Below are 17,615 nucleotides of genomic sequence, written 5' to 3'. Positions count from 1 at the left end.
AAAGTGAATATCTCACTACATTCTTGGGTGTGGGTTAACCTCTTCAGGTTGGAGTTTTCCTTCTAGCACCTTTGTAGGTGTGGATTTGTAGATAAAATATTGCTTAAATTTGGTTTTATCATTCAATGTCTTTATTTTCTCCTATGGTGATTGAAAGTTTTGGTGGGTATAGTAGTCTTGGCTTGCATCTATGGTCTCTTAAGAGTCTGCAGAACATTTGTCTAAGTTCTACTAGATTTTAGAATTTCCATTGAGAAGTCAGGTGTAATTCTAATAGGTCTGTCTTTATGTGTTACTTTTTCCCTTGTAGTTTTTAATATTCTTTTTTTTGTTGTTCTGAACGTTTAATGTTTTGATTATTATATGTTGAGGGGACCTTCCTTCTTAGTCTAGTCTTTTTGGTGTTCTTTATGCTACGTGTACTTTGATAGGCATCTCCTTTAGGTTAGGGAAATTTTCTTCCATAATTTTGTTGAAAATATTTTCTGTGTCCTTTATCTGGTTTTCTTCTCCTTCCTCTATTCCTATTCTTAAGTTTGGTCTTTTCATAGTGTCCCAGGTTTTCTGGATGTTTTGTGCCAGTATTTTCTTTAAATTTAATGTGCTCCTTACTAATATATCTACTTGTACCTGTTTTTAATGTGTGAGATTCTCTTTTCCATCACTTGTATTTTGATGGTTCCTGCCTGAGTTCCTAAACTTTTCATTTCCCTACTTCTCTGAGTTTGGGTTTTCCTCATTGATTCTATTTCCACTTTCAGGTCTTGATCAGTTTTATTCATTTCCTTCCACTGTTTGCTTGTGTTTTTATAGATTTCTCTAAGGGATTTATTCATTACCTCTTAGAAGACCTCTGTTGTATTCATAAAGTCTGTTTTAAAGTTTTTTTTTTTTTTCTTGTGTTTCAGCTGTGTTGGAAATCCTAGGCCCTGCTGTGATAGGGTTGCTGGGGTCTAGTGGACACATACTGCCCTGGCTCTTACTGATTTGTGTTTTCACTCTGGCATCTAGCCACCTTGATTTGGGGGTTATTGTAATTCTAGGTGCTGGTATCTGATCTTATCTTTGTTGGGTGGGTGTTTTATTGCTTGATTTCTGTTTCTTCTTTGGTTCTTAGAGAGTGTGGTGGCTGTGTGCTACCTGGTAGTGAATTTATCTGGGACCCTGATAGGTGTGGTCACTGAGGGTTAGGGTAAAACGTGTTTCTAGGTATTGGGAGCTGACACTTAGGAAGGTGATGGACTGTGGAGGGGCATGAGTAGGTCCACAGGAGGGAGGAAAGCAGGGTGTTCCACCAGGATCTGGCTAGTCCCCTGAGAATGGGGCCACAGAGGGGTGGCCACAGCAGAAGGTGTGCTGTAGAGCTGGGGATGAGACTAGGGGGTTGGACTTGAAGGAAAGGAAGGAGAGGTGAAGATCAATTAGCCTGGCCTCATGGTTTCTGGTTAGAGTTAAGTACTTCCATTTGATATTCCCAGGTCTGTGAGACTTACCCAAGAGAGCTATACGTTCCAAACTCAGCCATCCTGCCAATGATCATGGGCAGCTCCAACTTCCGGAGCAAGGGCAGACTTCCCGTCCTGTCTTACTGCCGGCAGGGCACTGAGGTAAGAGACTTCTCTGATTTTTATAAGCACAGTGAACTCAGGCACCACTCTAAGCATCTGGAAGAACACTAAGGTTTTGTTTGAGATACAGTTTCACTATGTAGCTCTAGCTGTTAACTCACTATGTAGATACTTATCTGTTTCTGCAGCATTTTCTTTTCTCTTAATTTTCTTTGTGTGTGTGTGTGTGTGTGTGTGTGTTTGTTTTTTGTTTTTTGTTTTTTTTTTTTTTCTTTTTAGCTTTTGTTAGTTGACAGTTAAGTTTCCAGTGTAATCCTCCATTTCTGCAGGGTTACTTTCCGCTTTCCATGTTTTTTCTGTTTTCTAGAAGAGTTCTTAGCTGTATTTCCCATCCAACTCTCAGGTTTGTTATTTCTGAGACTGTTTTGACATTAAGGGTTCTTTCTATTTTTTGAATTCCATTAGTTAATTTCCTGTTGTCTGATTTGGTGTCAGCAGCCCTCAAGCAGACAGACGTTTGTTGTTTATTTTTTTGTTGTTTAAGGAATTCTGTGTGCCTCTCCCTCTCCTCATGTTCTAGCTGTGAGACGTTTGCATGCCTGACGTTGAATGCCTTTGCATTTTCTATTTTTCTGCTGTGCATTTGGCTTCTCCACAGTGTGCTTTTGCTGGTGCTTCATCAAAAGGACATTGTGTGATGGTAACAGTTAAGAAGGGTCCCAGGAGCTCACATTCTACTGGGTAAATTATATTTTATCCTTTTGTTTAGGGAACTCCAAGGTTTCACTCCCATCCATTGCTGGGTCCAGCCTTGAGGTTAATCCTCTTTGTAGCCTAAACTTTGAGTCCAGGGAAGAAAGACCCGGAGGCCATAGCTCACCTTTGTGTGTATCTAGCCACGCCCTGCTCCTGCAGGTGCCAGCTATGACCCTGCTGCTAGATTCCCCTTGCTCCTTCCTGTAGCAGGCACTTCCTCTGCCAAATCAGTTGCCTGTTGTCAGTCTGCTGTTACCACAAATGTCACCGCACCTCTGTTGGCATGTTTTTTGTCCGTGCTTATCCTGGCGGCCTTATATACCTTGTGTTAGAATTTTTTCAGGTGAATTTTAAACAGAACGTTCTAATTTACATCTAGTACCTCAAGCCATTGGGAGTTACCTGGCCTCCTTGGACACACCCTGTTAGCATACATTGTTTATTGGAAAGATAGGCTAAAATTACTCTTGGTCTACTTAGTAATGAGAAAACAGGTGTAAAGGGCATGTCGAACATAACTTTAAAACAGTAACAACAAAGAAACTTAAGCTATGAGAACTAGGATATGACATCCAGTAATACAAAACTGATTAAATTTTTTTTCAGAAAAATAGGAAAGAACTCATCTATTATTTATTTATTGAGGCAGGGTTTCTCTGTGTAACAGCCCTGTCTGTCCTGGAACTCACTTTGTAGACCAGGCTGGTCTCAAACTCACAGAGATCCAACTGGCTTTGCCTCCCCAGGACTGGGACTAAAGGTGTGTGCCACCACTGCCTGGCTTACACTTACCCTTTTTTATAGATATGCCTCCTCTTAGGTTTTTGTTTTTGTTTTTGTTTTTTTCTCATCTTTATAAAAAGCTTTCTGAGTTTTAGTAGGGATATAAAAATTTCAGATGTTGTTAATTTATATTTTAATTTTTATGTACATTGATAGGTGTTTTGCCTGAATGTATGTCTGTGTACTGAGTATGTGCCTAGTCCCTATTCAGTCCCCAGGAACTGGAGTTACTAAAGGTTGTGAGTCTCCATACAGGTTCTGGAACCTGAAACCTAGTCCTCTGGGAGAGCAGTAGGTGCTCTGACCTGCTGCCCTATCTTCCCAGCTTGAGATATTGTTAAGGATGGGAGTGAAGGCTCGTGGTTAAGAGTGATTTCTACTCATCCAGAGGATTCTAGTTCAGTTCCCAGCTCCTATGTTCAGCAGAATTTCCTGTTCCTTGTGTATTGCTAGCCCATCTTCTTGACTTGAACTTGAGCTAAAAGTATCTTGTAGCTCATATAAAACCTGGAATACAAGTGTGTCATCCTTGATAGACAGTTAACCAAACTTTGATTTGTGTGTGTGTGTGTGTGTGTGTGTGTGTGTGTGTAAGATTGGTATGAAAATATTTAGTTTTCTTAGGAGAAGAGAATACTGGGAAATGTCTTAGAATGTATTGCTATGAAGAGACAGCATGACCATTGCAACTCTTATAAAACATTTAATTGGGGCTGGCTTACAGGTTCAGAGGTTTAGTCCATTATCATCATTGTGGAGAGCATGATGGCATGCTGGTAGACATATGGCTGGAGAAGGTGCTAAGAGTTAATTCTACCTCTAGATAGCAGCAGGCAGCAGGAAGGAGTATGACACTGAGCCTGGCTTGCGCATTTGGAACCTCAAAGCCCACTCTGAGTGACACACTTCCTCCAAGGCCACACCTACTCCATTAATGCCACTCCATATGAGTCTAGGGGCCATTTACATTCAAGCCACCACAGGAACTGTAGACAGCATATAGATTCTGACAGGTATTTAAATCAAAGTCAATGTCTAATTTTCTTGCTGACTTTAAAATATATAGTGTGTTTGATTTTAACATTTTGGGTCTTTTTCTAAGCTTTTAGAGTCTTTATATAATCTGGTTTGTCTTTTTAAATTAGGCTGCCATTTGTCGATGTAGTCAGCCATTGTCAGGCTTCAGTGCCAGGTGCCTGGAGGATGAGAAAATGCTTAAAGCCATTAGTACAGCCAACTCAGGAAACCACTATATGTATGTTGTGGATACCAGGCCCAAGGTATGTATGCAGGTGCTGTGCAGTCTGTTATTTTTATTGTTTATGTCTCTAATTGATGGGAATAAATATATTTGCCCAGATATAACATACCTGAATTGTAGTTTTAAGTTAACAAAGGCTAATGTTATAAAGAAAATCAAATCAGTCCTCTGAGGGATAGCAATTAGGAGACCAGTTCTCAGTGCCCTAGGGCATGATTTCTTCTGTCTCCTCATATATGTGTATGTGTGTGTATATATATAATATATATTGCACATACCCAGTATACAGACATATATTCAGGCAAAACACCTATCAATGTGCATAAAAATTAAAATATAAATTAACAACATCTGAAATTTTTATTTCCCTACTAAAACTCGGAAAGCTTTTTATAAAGTGAGACAAAAAGATGAGAAAAAACCTAAGAGGAGGCATATCTATACACACGCACGCACGCACACATGCACACACGCACGCACATCTATCATAGCTATACACACACATTTGCAACTGTTTCATTTTTGTTTTTTCATGATAGGGTCTCACTACGTAGCTCTGGCTGTTCTAGATTTCACTATATAGACCAGGCTGGCCTAGAACTCACAGAGATCTTCCTGTCTTTCCTCCCAAGTGCTGGGATTAAAGATGTGTGATGCTATGCCCTGCCACATACAGAACTCTTGAAGATGTATTAAGTCTTAATACCCTCCCTCCAGTTCTTTCTTTCTTTTTTGCTTTTTTTTTTTTTTTTTTTTTTTTTTTTTTTGAGACAAGGTTTCATGAAGCATTTGTACTGTGTAGCTAAGGATCCTGGTCCACTCTGCCTCTACCCCCTAAATGCTGGAATTATAGGCATGCATCACCATATCCAGCTTATTACTCTCTTTGTTACTAAAACTATTAATTGACAAAATACTTTGTGTTGAAATAATTTGGCCGTAATTTGAAAGACTGAAAACTAGAGGAAACAATTATGTAATATAGGAAACACTGAAACAGAGAACTGTAATGAACAGGAAATTGCCGCTCTCCTGGTAACTGTGGTCCAACTCTACATTCTTGTCACTGAGACCGAATCCAAATCTGTGCTTCTTTTTATATGCACAGCAGAGAGCTGATTTACATAGGACCCTGAAATTAGAGTAATTACAGTCTTCAGCAGTGACAGCTAACTTTATTTTGATTTCTGTTATAGCATCGCATGCAGAGCTGGTGGGATACACAAAAGGACATTGGCAGAATTATAGTGAGGATTTCTTCAAAAATCTGGAATGATGAGAAAATAAGAGAAAGCGATGAGAAAAAGCGAGTGAGCACTATAGAACACAAGCGATTTTAGGCAGCACTGTGAAAGGAACCGTAGTGTTTTAGAGTGATTCTCCGTCACTATGCAACCTCACAAAAGACAATGGAAAATACGGAAGATGAGAGTAATTCCAGTAAATTAGAAAGTATTACAAATTAGAAATTGGTATTGATAATCTTGGTAGTGTCTCATAAGAAAAATTGTGTTCTCTTGTTACTGGAGGCTTGTAATCTAATGATTTTTTTAGGCAATGTTAGATATAAAAGGTGATTATAATATGTATGCTTTGAAGATAAGGTCTGACTGTGACCTAATAGTTTTTATTTGTATAATTGCCACTGATACAGAAAATACTGCTTTTTTTTCCGTTGCTTTTCTAAGTTTAAAATTAAGTTGTGATGATGTGGAACCATATTTTAATTTTACTTCAGTCATCATAAGTCCTGATAACAGTTGAGTCAATGGGTACAGACAGTTACCTGTACTTGTTATCAGCCCAAGGCATATTTTAGGTTATTTTCTTTATCCATTTCTTATAATTATAGTAATATACTGTATGAAAGAAGCCAGCATGCTGGACCTAATGGCCTGTGATTAGTCCACAGTCTGTTTTTCCTCTAGGAAAACAGTTTATCTTAGGCATGATTCTTGGAGCTGTGCCAGGCAGGTGGATGATGCTGTATACAACACAGCTGAGGTGCAGTGCTGTGGCAAGCTTCATAGCACAGAGCCATAGTTCACATCCGGCTCTCGGGGCCCCTATGGTTTAGTCTCACGGTCTGATTCTGTAAACTGAGATCTCCAGCTCTGCCCATCTCCACATCTAGATTTAGATAGAAACCATCCCTTCCTTTTTAACTTTGAGTTGCTACATAAATGTGGAGAGCTGCTGAGAATGTAGTGAATTATCTTCTTGAGTTTTTAAAGTCTGCTGGACTAGACTTCCTTGTGTGACAGCCACATTTCCCTGCACACTGCCCTTCTTCACTGCTGGTGACTTGGCAGTTTTGCTTGTTAAAAATAGTAGCTTATTCAATTTTGATGAGTTTCTTTAAATGCTCTCCTGCCTATAAAGTGTGATTTAGTGTTTTTTATGGCATTTTGATAAACTAAAGATAAAAATACTTTGATTGTAAATTTCTAAAATTTTGAATTTTAGCTGAATGCAATGGCTAACAGAGCAGCCGGAAAAGGTTATGAAAATGAAGACAACTATTCTAATATTAGATTTCAGTTTGTTGGAATAGAAAATATTCATGTCATGAGATCCAGCCTTCAGAAATTACTGGAAGGTATGATTATTACACTTTTTAGAAAGTTTTGTGAGATAGTGGTAGTCACATAGGAATTTGAATTTTCTGTCAGTTACACTCAAAAAGGGAAGAAAACATGAGATTAATGTTGATAATATACCTAATATAGTAAAAGTATTGTGTAGCATGTAGTCAGTATAAAAATTCATGGACTAGTCTCTACCCCTCCCCTCCCTCTTCTTCCTTCCCTCTCCCTCTCATTCTTCATCTCCCTCCCCCACCCCACTTGATTGCTTACTCATAGCTTTTTGAGAAGGGTTTTATTTAATGCAAGGAATCCTTGAACTTCCTCTGTAGCCTAGGCTTGCCTTGAAATGTGCATCCTCTTGCTTCAGCTTCTCGGGTGCTGGGATTACAGGTGTGCACAACCACAAGCAGTGAAATCTTTATTGTCATCAAGTCTTAGAAAGCACTGATGTTCTTATACTTTTTGTCTCACTTCGGCTTAGCCACATTTCAGGTGCTCAGTAGCCCCATTTTGGGTGGTAACTTCTCTATCTGCATGGCTCTAATGGTTTTATAGATCCCTATTATTAGAGATCATTGAATAGTCAGTACATTCTAGTTATGATGTAATTTTAAAAAATTACATTTGCACTACCTTTTTAAAAGGTGATTGAACATTTCTTTTAAGCCTAAGGAAGGGCAGAAAAGTGTTCCCCAAAGTATCATTTGGCCTCTAATACCATGATTCATTTATATGCAGATTCTGCAATTCACTTCCCTTGAGATACCCTGAAAGGGTTTATGGGAACCCTAGCCCCATTCTAATGAAAACCTTCCTCCCTGTTTCATAGTGAATGGCAACAAGGGGCTTTCCATCAACGACTTCTACTCTGGTTTGGAGAGTTCAGGGTGGCTTCGCCATATCAAGGCTGTTTTGGATGCTGCAATCTTCTTAGCCAAGGTAACTGTCTCTCATTGGTTTAGGGTTTGTCATGTTTGGGAAGGGATGGACTTAGCATCGGTACAGAGGTCTGTTCTGCCCAGACAGTCTTTGCTCTTCTTTGCCTCTCTAATGGAGTCCACTTCAGTTTGAAGTGGTACCTGATGTAGAGGGTTATGGTCCCCATGTACTTAGAAACAACACTTTTTTGTTTGTTTGCTGTCCTTGTTTTTATTGTTTGTTGCTTTAATTGCTGTGGCAACAGTGCCATTGCAGGGCCAGCTCTTCTTTATGATGTGGGTTTTAATATGCAACCTTGCTGATTTATGTAAAGGATATTTTACAGGAATCTGAGTGTGTCATTTCTCCCCCCCCCCCCCAGGCAATAGTGGTTGAAAATGCAAGTGTGCTGGTCCACTGTTCCGATGGATGGGATAGGACTTCCCAAGTTTGTTCCCTCGGCTCACTCTTGTTGGATTCCTACTACAGGACAATGAAAGGATTTATGGTAAGGATTGATTCCATTGGACCCAATGATTTAGTTAAATACAGTTTTAGACTGAGGTCATGCAGCTGGGAGATTCTGCTAAGCAGTTGACCCTGCTGCACAGGACAGCTCTGGTTAAAGAGCCTTGGGCCTTCGATGTCAGTGCTTCTGTGGCAGAGGACCCTGCAGTTAGACTAATCTCAGTTGTATAACGTTTCTTGGCAAAATACTTCAGATCTAGACTCACACACACACTCACACACACATTCACACACACACCACTCACACATTCCACACACACACTCACATTCACACACACATACTCTCATACACACTCATACACATACAATGACACATTCACACACACACTCTTACACTCACACACACTCTCATACACACTCATACACACACATTGACACATTCACACACACACACTCACATTCATACACACACCACACACTCACACATATTCACACACTTACACACACTCTCACTCTCATACATACACTCATTCATACACACACATTGATACATTCACACACTCACACACACATTCACACACACACACACAGCACTAAAGAGTTAATAGCGGAATTGTTGATATTTTCTCCCACATCTTTAGCTAACGAAAGTAATGTATAAACTATAGTCCTGAACTTTAAATCTTGTTGAGGGAATGTTCCTCTATAGCACCGAGATGTTAAGTGAAACACCGTGGTGTCCTTCTGTCTGTGGAACCAAATTTCTAGTTGAACAGTTTTCTTCTAGGCAGGATTTTTATCTTCTGTTTATTTTCTATTTTGTATTTGATTAGATTAACTTTCAAATTTACTTGTTAAGCCAGGTATATTAAGCTGAGCCTGCAAGCATAGCATTTGAGAGGTGAAGATGGGAAGTCAGGAGTTCAGGGTCACCCTTCACTATGTTATCAGTTTAAGACCAGTCTGAGCTACATGAACCCTGTCTGAAAAAAAACCAGAAATTTACATAGAAATACACAGTGAGTACGTGACCAGATATTAGAGAGTTTTTTAAGCTTATAATTACTAAGCAACGTCCTGTGACAAGGGTCAACACTGTTATTTGGCTCCATTATCATGCCGAATCAAATGGAAATAACAAACTAAATGGAAATAAGAAAACTACATGAAAGTAGTACCACTAAAAAAATAACACTATGCTTACATTTTGAATATAAATGAGGAATGTTATTCTTAGCTCATTTGCCAGGCATTTGGATGAAGCTATGTAAGAAATGACCAGGAACACAGCAGGGGCCCTTTAGGAGATGTAGGTGATGTGTGAGGGAATATGAGAGTAAGCCTGGTGCACAGGAATTGTAGCATAAGAGCCTGAAGAAGACGATGCTGGGATGTGTACTTTCCCCTCTGGGCACTGAGAGCCATTAAATAATACAAAAAGAGCAACTGGTAGCTTGATGAGAGGTGCTTTGTAAAATGTTATCTTGGCATCTTGAAGTCAGAAGGGAGTGGGGGTGGAGGCTGAGGTCAGTCTGAGGCATGCACATCAGCACTGGGATTTGACTAAAAGCTGGCACTTTTATTGACTTTGTTTTATTTCCCAAGAGACAGGGTCTTACCTTTTTTTTTTTTTTTTTTTTTTTTTTTACGTTGATTGATGTAAACAAATGTACAAATAAGCCAAATGGTTTAAAACCCCCATTCTACCCAGAGCTAGCCATTATTACAGTTCTAGTTTACATTTTCCTAGTTCCTCTCTCCCACCCCAACTCCATTTCAGAACAAGGTTTCCCTGTGAAGCTATGACAGGTCTTGAGCCTTGAGTGCGGGGTTACCACTGGCTTTTCCTAACCTTTTTGGTGTAATTTTTATATGTAGAAAAAAATGTAATTCTGCCTTACCAGGTGTGCTCTTAGTAAGTACAACAGGAAGAGATTGTCATAAGGCCACTTTTTATGTATTTTCACTCTTCTGAACCCTCACTCTAGTCTGTAGTGTTTTTGTTTGTTTTGTTTTGTTTTCTGTTCTTAGAATTGTCATGACATTTTTTTTTTTAAGTTGAAAATAGTTATATAGTTGGTTATACTTTTTTTCTCACCAGGTTTTAATAGAAAAAGACTGGATATCATTTGGGCATAAGTTTTCAGAGAGGTGAGTGGCAATAATATCTTTGCAAAATTGAATCACTGTGTTCCTTTTTTTTGGAATTTGCACATCTCTGTGGCATAAGAAATGAAGGTGTGAACTATACGAAGCTGGACCTAATGTCTCTGTTAGTTCTTTCTTTTATTGCCTGTTAGTTCTCATGACCATGGAGGTTTGTCTGAGACAGAGACAGCCTTGTAGCTAGGCTGGCTTTAAACTTCTGGTCCTCCTGCAGGGGTTATAGATGTGCACTAAAATGATGATTACAAATGGGGATGTCTGTATTACAAATGTGATACATGCATGTATTAGTTTTGTGTGTTTAAGTTTCAGTACCTAAGCAGTGAACTTCTTTTGGAGGCATTTTTAAAAGTATGTGCTTTCTGGGGGCAGGTGTGGCCATTTGGACGGTGACCCAAAGGAAGTCTCACCAGTGTTTACTCAGTTCTTGGAGTGTGTGTGGCACCTGACTGAGCAGTTCCCACAAGCATTTGAGTTCAATGAAGCATTTCTTCTTCAGATCCACGAGCATGTTCATTCATGTCAGTTCGGGAACTTCCTTGGGAATTGCCAGAAGGAAAGAGAGGAACTCAAGTAAGTGGATGATATAAAACAGGCCGTTTCCTCCTGCATCACCCATGTCATCCTGCTGTAAATCATGGCTGCAAAATGATAGACCTGAATTTTACTTAAAAGTTTATTTTTGAAGCTAAAGTATACTATTAATATGCCACTCTCCCAGGTAATTGTAAAAATACATTTTTAAGTATAATAGTATCCAGAAAAGTACTGTAATATATGTTACCAGCTCAGTAAATTTTACCACCTACACACACACACACACACACACACACACACACACACACTTATATACACACACACTTATATACACACACAGAGCCAGTACCCAGAATAAGACCCCTCTAATTTCCCTTGGCGCTCCCTTTTTTGTTTCTCAGAAAGTGTTGTTTGGTTTTGGATTCTGAGTTTAGATTTCTATAGTAACAGTGAATCTAGAACTTCCAAGTGACATATGGAGAAGCTGACCCTGGTTGTGGGTACAAGACAGCAATGTGCCCATGTTCCCAGTGGAGCTGACAGCAGAACCGAGGAGACACGGGAAATCCTAAAGGTGTAAAAGGAGTAGCAGATGAGGAACAAGATGACATTAGCTTTGGGCTCTAGACATGATGGCTTATAATAATTGGCTAGGTAACTTTTCTTGGGGTACAAATCTATTTTAGGAAAACTTCTCAATTGGTACCAAACATCCTCAAACAATGAGAAGAGGAAAATAATAATGGATATTTCTTAGTCGTCATTCTTAGAACACAGCTGTGGGCCATCTTAGGACTCATGGGACTGGTGCATGCCCACAGCATCTGTGTTAGGCTCACCTGCTGGCTGCATAGATGCCTCCTCTACAGCCAGCTGTCCATTACCCATGTACTTTAGAGAAGCATGCAGCTGGCATTTCAAACTCCTCCGCTGAAATGTATTTCTGTCCTATATAATAGTAGCCTTCAAGGCCCAGCGTGGGGTTGTAAACCTAAGGTAAAGTAGCTGCATCAGTGCCCTGCTGTGAGGTCAGGCGGCCCTGGTGCAGGAGAAGAATCCCTCAAGACACATCTATTGCATGTGGTCACAAGTGAGGAAGGAAACACAGGGAAAGCAGAACTCAGACAGGAGCCATTGGTCTTCAGCTGGAAGATAGCAGACTACTGTGCATCACTAGGTAACACTTTTATGTTTCCTTATTCTCTAAGGTTGAAGGAGAAGACTTACTCCCTGTGGCCTTTTCTTTTGGATGACAAACCGAAGTACTTAAATCCTCTCTACAGTTCCAAATCTGAAAGCTTGACATTCTTGGAGCCAAATACAGTTTCTTTCAATTTTAAGTAAGTTAGCACCATTGAAGCATTTTTATGTGATCTTTCTCAAACAAATTTTGGGAACTTTTAATTAAAAAATATTATTTATTTTATTTTTATGATTTGTATGAGTACTTTGCTTGTGTCTGTGTATGCATGTGCTCTGTGTGTGTGTGTGTGTGTGTGTGTGTGTGTGTGTGTGTGTGTTCCATAGGGAGGCCAGAAGAGGTCATCAGATTCTTTGGAACTGGAATTATAGATGGTTGTGAGCCTTCATGTGTGTGCTGAGAACTGAACTCAGGTCCTCTGGAAAAGCAGACAGTGCTCTTAACCACTGAGCCATCTCTCATTATTTTGATTACACATTTATGGGGTGCAGTGTGATCGTTGTATACACATATACAATAATGACCAAATGAAGATAGCATTCCCACATTTTTACATTGTTTTCTTGATTTCAACTATAAACAGTGTATGTTTATGAACACCGTGATGTTTGGAATCCATGTGGAGTGTGTGCTAATCAGATCAGAGAAGATGCTGTTTCTGTGTCCTCATTGTTACTGGACGCAAGCTCCTCTCGATTGTGTATAGAGCTTAGAACAGGCCATGAAGAGCTGTTCCCACTCCACTGTGCGGAGCACTCCAGAGCTCACCAGTCCATCTAACAGTGTTTGGTTAAAAACTTCTCTGTTGTAAAGGTTTTGGAGAAACATGTACCATCAGTTTGATCGGACACTCCATCCTCGACAGTCTGTATTGAACATAATTATGAATATGAATGAGCAAAACAAGCAGTTAGAGGAAGACATTAAAGACCTAGAGTCTGTAAGTATTCTGAGTTATCTAAAAAAAACATATTTGTTGTGTGAAAGTATATTCCATTTTGGATTTCTTCCATGATGAGAGTCTCTTGGGCATTTTGTTTCCCTTTGTTGAGAATAAACTTCCAGATTGTACTCACTTTTCTTTTGACCTGTTTGCCTTTTTTCTTTTCTTTTTTTTTTTTTTTTTTTTTTTTTTGTCAGGGTTTCTTATATACTAGGTACTAATTCTCTGCTAGGTTTATTGATAATAGCTTTGTCTGGCCTATTCTTCTCTTTTCCTCCTTACTATTGCTATTTTTATGCTCTGTTAATATGTGCATAATAAATATCTCTCTACAATAAGATTTTCTTATAATCATTTCTCTGCCATCATATATAACCAAAAGGATGAACAAAAGTATGTACACACACACACACACACACACACACACACACGACAGTTATTTTTGTTCAAGGATGTCCTGTCTGCCTCTGAGGCAGATGGTTTTCATTGTTTCTTAGATGACAAAGTAGTTACTGCTTAAGTAAACTGTAGGGAAAATGTTAATGTTAAGGTGAGGAAGGGCAGGACATAGGCAACATGAGACACCTGTCTGGAGACGGTTGACTTGGAGAGCATGATACTCTGCCAAAGGGCACTTTAAAAAAAATAAAAGATTTTGTGACCTTCCAAAGGTCACATGGCGACCCTTAATGAGGGACAACCTGTGAGGATCTTGTCATGGTCAGCAGGACCTTCGGCTGAGTAAGGTGCGATGGTTATAATGACTTCAGGTTGAGCATGTTCTCTACATCCCTGTCCTTATAAAATGATTGCTTGTTAAACTCTTGAATAATATGTGCACTTCTGGCATGTCTTCACAGTCAAATCTGGTTGACTTGGTTGACAAATGTAAAGACTTCATGAAGCATTTTCTCTGATAAGTTTTAAGCTATTGGGATTTTTCATTACTGAGTTTATAACTGTATACCATAAACAAGGGGGACACTTTGGAAAGCACGTTAACTTCACTTACCATAGCTTGATCACCTATTGTCTATAGTTACTAGTGCTTTTTCAATGTTCTGTTTTAGAAAATTATGCAACGCAAAAATGGCATCCTAGCGAAGGACTTGATGCTTGCTAACCCTGAATCACCTGCCCTCAAAACCTCCCTGTGTCTGAAAGAGCAGAGTCTGCTTCCGGTGAATGACACACTTCGAGCTATAGAGGGCAGCAACCCAGCAGATAATCGGTACTGTGACTACCCTGAGGAGTTTTCTAAGTCGGAGCCTGCTGTGGTCAGCTTGGAGTATGGTGTGGCAAGAATGACTTGTTAGATTCCTTCAAGTATCTCCTGGACTGACTGTAGTGTAAGAAACATGTAGTCATGAGGATGGTCTGTACACGTGGGCAGGGGGATTTGTTCATTGACTTTGGGGCTTAACAGAAGGTGAATAGTTGAGAAGAGGATTATAACTGCTCTTGGGAGGAATATGTCGGCTAAGTGCTGTTTGTAGCAAGAGCCATACTCATCTCTGTAGGAAGTGAGTGGTATTGGGTGCACATATTGGGAATGACTTACACAGTACGTCAGTGAGGTGACCGTCTGTTCATTTGTAGCAAGAGTGATACTCATCTCTGTAGGAAGTGAGTGGTATCGGGTACACGTACTGGGAATGACTTACAGTCCGCCAGTGAGGTGACCGTCTGTTGATCAGATGTTAGTTACAGCCAAGCTCAAATTGCCTTCCTCAAGTGTAATTCAACTCTGAGAAGACAGACCTAATAATGTGAACCCTTAATGGTTGACATGGCATGTGCTTTTAGGTCTGCAGATGTGTGACTATTTGTGTACTTTGCCATTTAGTGACATTAACATTGAAGTGTCATGAGAAGTACTTCTGAGATGGCCTTAAAGTAAATTCTCAGTATATTCTTTGGGTTTTACAGCCAAGGACAAGGTGTCTGATTTCTCCTTTACTCGGCCTTACTTCATGAAAAGCACTGCACTCTCGTTACTTGAGAGTCATATGCTGCAGTACTCCTGCATACAAAGTTGTAGACTCCAGTAGATGGCAATTGACCAATCCCGACATATTCAAAGTCAGTGCCTCTGGAGGCTTTGTTCTGGTTGTCATTTGTTTCGAGCACAGCTACCAGTTCATTATTTACAGCTTAGAGGACTGATTTCTTAGACAAGTATAAGCACATTTGGCATTTACTTTCGGATTACTGCATTCTGTTAACTCTTACTTTGTGGCTAGATTTGCTCCTTTTAAAGTGGCAAAGCTCTAAAATGTTCTGAGGACTAACCGTACATAACTGCCTGATTTCCTAGAACATTTCACTTTAGTGTCCCTGCCTACTCACTTGCAGGTAAAAGTGAAAAGGGGCGTACTGAGAGTGGAGATTTTGCTTGGTTTTTTTAAATTTTAAAGCAATCATTTTTATGTGGAATATATTTTTTTCCTCTTAAATATAAAAGGGACAGAAACGGAGCACTGAGGGGAGCGGTTAATGTTCAACAAAAGCAGCTTGAACTCTGGAAAGGGTTTTGTTTGCTTTGTTATGGTCATAGTTTATGCTGTGGACTAGGATATACATATATTTTCAAAAAACCACTTTCAGTTGACAGTATTACTAGCTGGCTTTTAAACAAATGACAAGAGGTACAGTTCAAGGACACTAAGAAATCTGCATAAGTTATCTTACATATCTCCTGATTGCACCTATATCTGTAATATTTCTTATAGTAGTTTTGAACATATGTATCTTTTTTGAAAATGAAGAAAGCTTTATTGTATGTGATTTTTATCTATTTCTGTTTATTTTTCAAGTTCACTTCCATAAGACCTTATGTAATAAAAACAATGCATTTTAAAAAGTAACAGAAATGTACTATAAAGATATAGCATATAATTAATGGTGTTTAGACATTGGGAAAGGAAACTTACCCTCTGTGGCCACAACAGGAAGCTTCTGTGCCTTGGTTCCGTCAGGTTGTGGTTTTAGACTCTTCTATGGCAGACTTCGTATGGTCATCACTTTGGTTCATTATGCTAATCTTCAGCTTCACATGTACGTATGTGTTTACATGCTCACACAGATAACATCCTGGGTAACATACAGGGCATATGTTGACAAAAGTCTGTGTAAATGTCTTATAAAATTGGATTTATGTTGATTGTGTTTTGGGATGTATAGCATGTAAATTATTTCATGTATTATTTAAAGGCAATTAAATGTTCATGTTTTACTTTGAATGTTTTACTGGTGGAAAAAAAAACAAATGAGGATCTTGGAGAAGAATTGACTGCTGTCACTTTACTAAACTAGCAGAATTCCTAACTGTATGCTAAATACTTGTCCTTATACCCACAGACCAGTTTTTCTCTCATCCCTCATTAAAGAAACTTCTCTCTGTAGCAGATGGAAGCCATAACAGAAATCCACAGCTGGCCAAAATGCAAAGAATGATTGACCTTGGGGTGCCCAGTACCAATTGACACAGCACAACATGGCCCCAGGTGTAAGGCTCAAGGAACACCACAGATATGGGGTGGACAGAAAGAGTGTCAGAGTTGTAAGAGCCACAGGACTGGGAAGTCTGCTTTGAGATTGTGGTACTAGGAAATGCCAGAAGCTATACCTATTGTATATGGCTGCTTAAATAAGACCTGAACAATGACAGAACCAGTTGATGGCAACATGGATGGGGAAAATCTCACAGGACCCCACCATAGTCATAGAATTACAGGAAACTAATGATTGCTGAGAGAGGGAGATTGCTGAGATAGTCTGCTCCAGTGAGTGGTCAGCCTGGAAATCATGTAAATATAAGCAAGTCTAAACAGGGAAAACAAAAGACAAATGGCATCAACTTGTGATTTTTTTTCCCCTCACTTTGGCAAAGGGTCTTAAATATTACTGTACCATAACAGTGAGGTTTTTAGCATTTCATTTTCCAAAGGTTGTAGATATACAAAAATGCTTCCCGAATAATTAACCTAGGCTAATGGAGGACAGGTTCAGTAGAAAGTGATAACAGCTGTTGAAGTTCTTCATCAGTGTTGTATGGTCTGTGCCTGCAGGTGGAAGGCCGGGTCCACCAAGTGGGTACATTGAAGGTGAACTGACCCAGGCTTGGATGCCAGTGTAAAGAAGAAATCTTGGGTTAAGAAACGGGCAGCTAGTGGCACACGCCTTAATTCCAACACTCAGGAGGCAGAGGCAGGAGTTCGAGGCTAGCCTGGTCTAAAGAGCTAGTTCCAGGACAGGCTCCCAAGCAATACAGAGAAACCCTGTCTCAAAAACAAAACAAAAACAAAACAAAACAAAAAAAAAAAAAAAAAAAAAAAAAAAAAACAAAGAAAGGAAGGAAGGAAGAAATGGGTAGCTTTGCTAGAAGTGTTTAGCGTTTGGAACCAGTTTTCTGGGTGAGGAGCAT

At 39.5% G+C, this 17,615-nt stretch overlaps 1 protein-coding gene across 2 annotated transcripts in view; it reads left to right on the top strand.

Annotated features, from left to right (window-relative positions):
- Mtmr6 (myotubularin related protein 6) overlaps positions 1–16,424 on the top strand; it is a 37,971-nt gene extending 21,547 nt beyond the window's left edge. Inside the window, exons 5-15 of one of the 2 annotated variants that reach the window (XM_051195577.1) lie at positions 1,479–1,607; positions 4,253–4,387; positions 5,565–5,678; positions 6,835–6,967; positions 7,786–7,895; positions 8,257–8,382; positions 10,444–10,493; positions 10,881–11,081; positions 12,254–12,385; positions 13,060–13,186; positions 14,260–16,424. In XM_051195577.1, coding sequence (XP_051051534.1) covers positions 1,479–1,607; positions 4,253–4,387; positions 5,565–5,678; positions 6,835–6,967; positions 7,786–7,895; positions 8,257–8,382; positions 10,444–10,493; positions 10,881–11,081; positions 12,254–12,385; positions 13,060–13,186; positions 14,260–14,505 — 1,503 coding nt within the window. In that variant the 3' untranslated portion in view covers positions 14,506–16,424. The remainder of the gene's footprint in view (positions 1–1,478; positions 1,608–4,252; positions 4,388–5,564; positions 5,679–6,834; positions 6,968–7,785; positions 7,896–8,256; positions 8,383–10,443; positions 10,494–10,880; positions 11,082–12,253; positions 12,386–13,059; positions 13,187–14,259) is intronic. The other variant, XM_051195578.1, reaches the window with a different exon arrangement.
- The last annotated feature ends 1,191 nt before the right edge of the window (positions 16,425–17,615 follow it).

The sequence above is a fragment of the Phodopus roborovskii genome, unplaced genomic scaffold (genome assembly GCF_943737965.1).
Source record: "Phodopus roborovskii unplaced genomic scaffold, PHOROB, whole genome shotgun sequence".
Lineage (NCBI taxonomy): Eukaryota > Metazoa > Chordata > Mammalia > Rodentia > Cricetidae > Phodopus > Phodopus roborovskii.
Note: the sequence above shows the minus strand (reverse complement) of the source record. Positions and strands in the feature narration are given on the sequence as shown.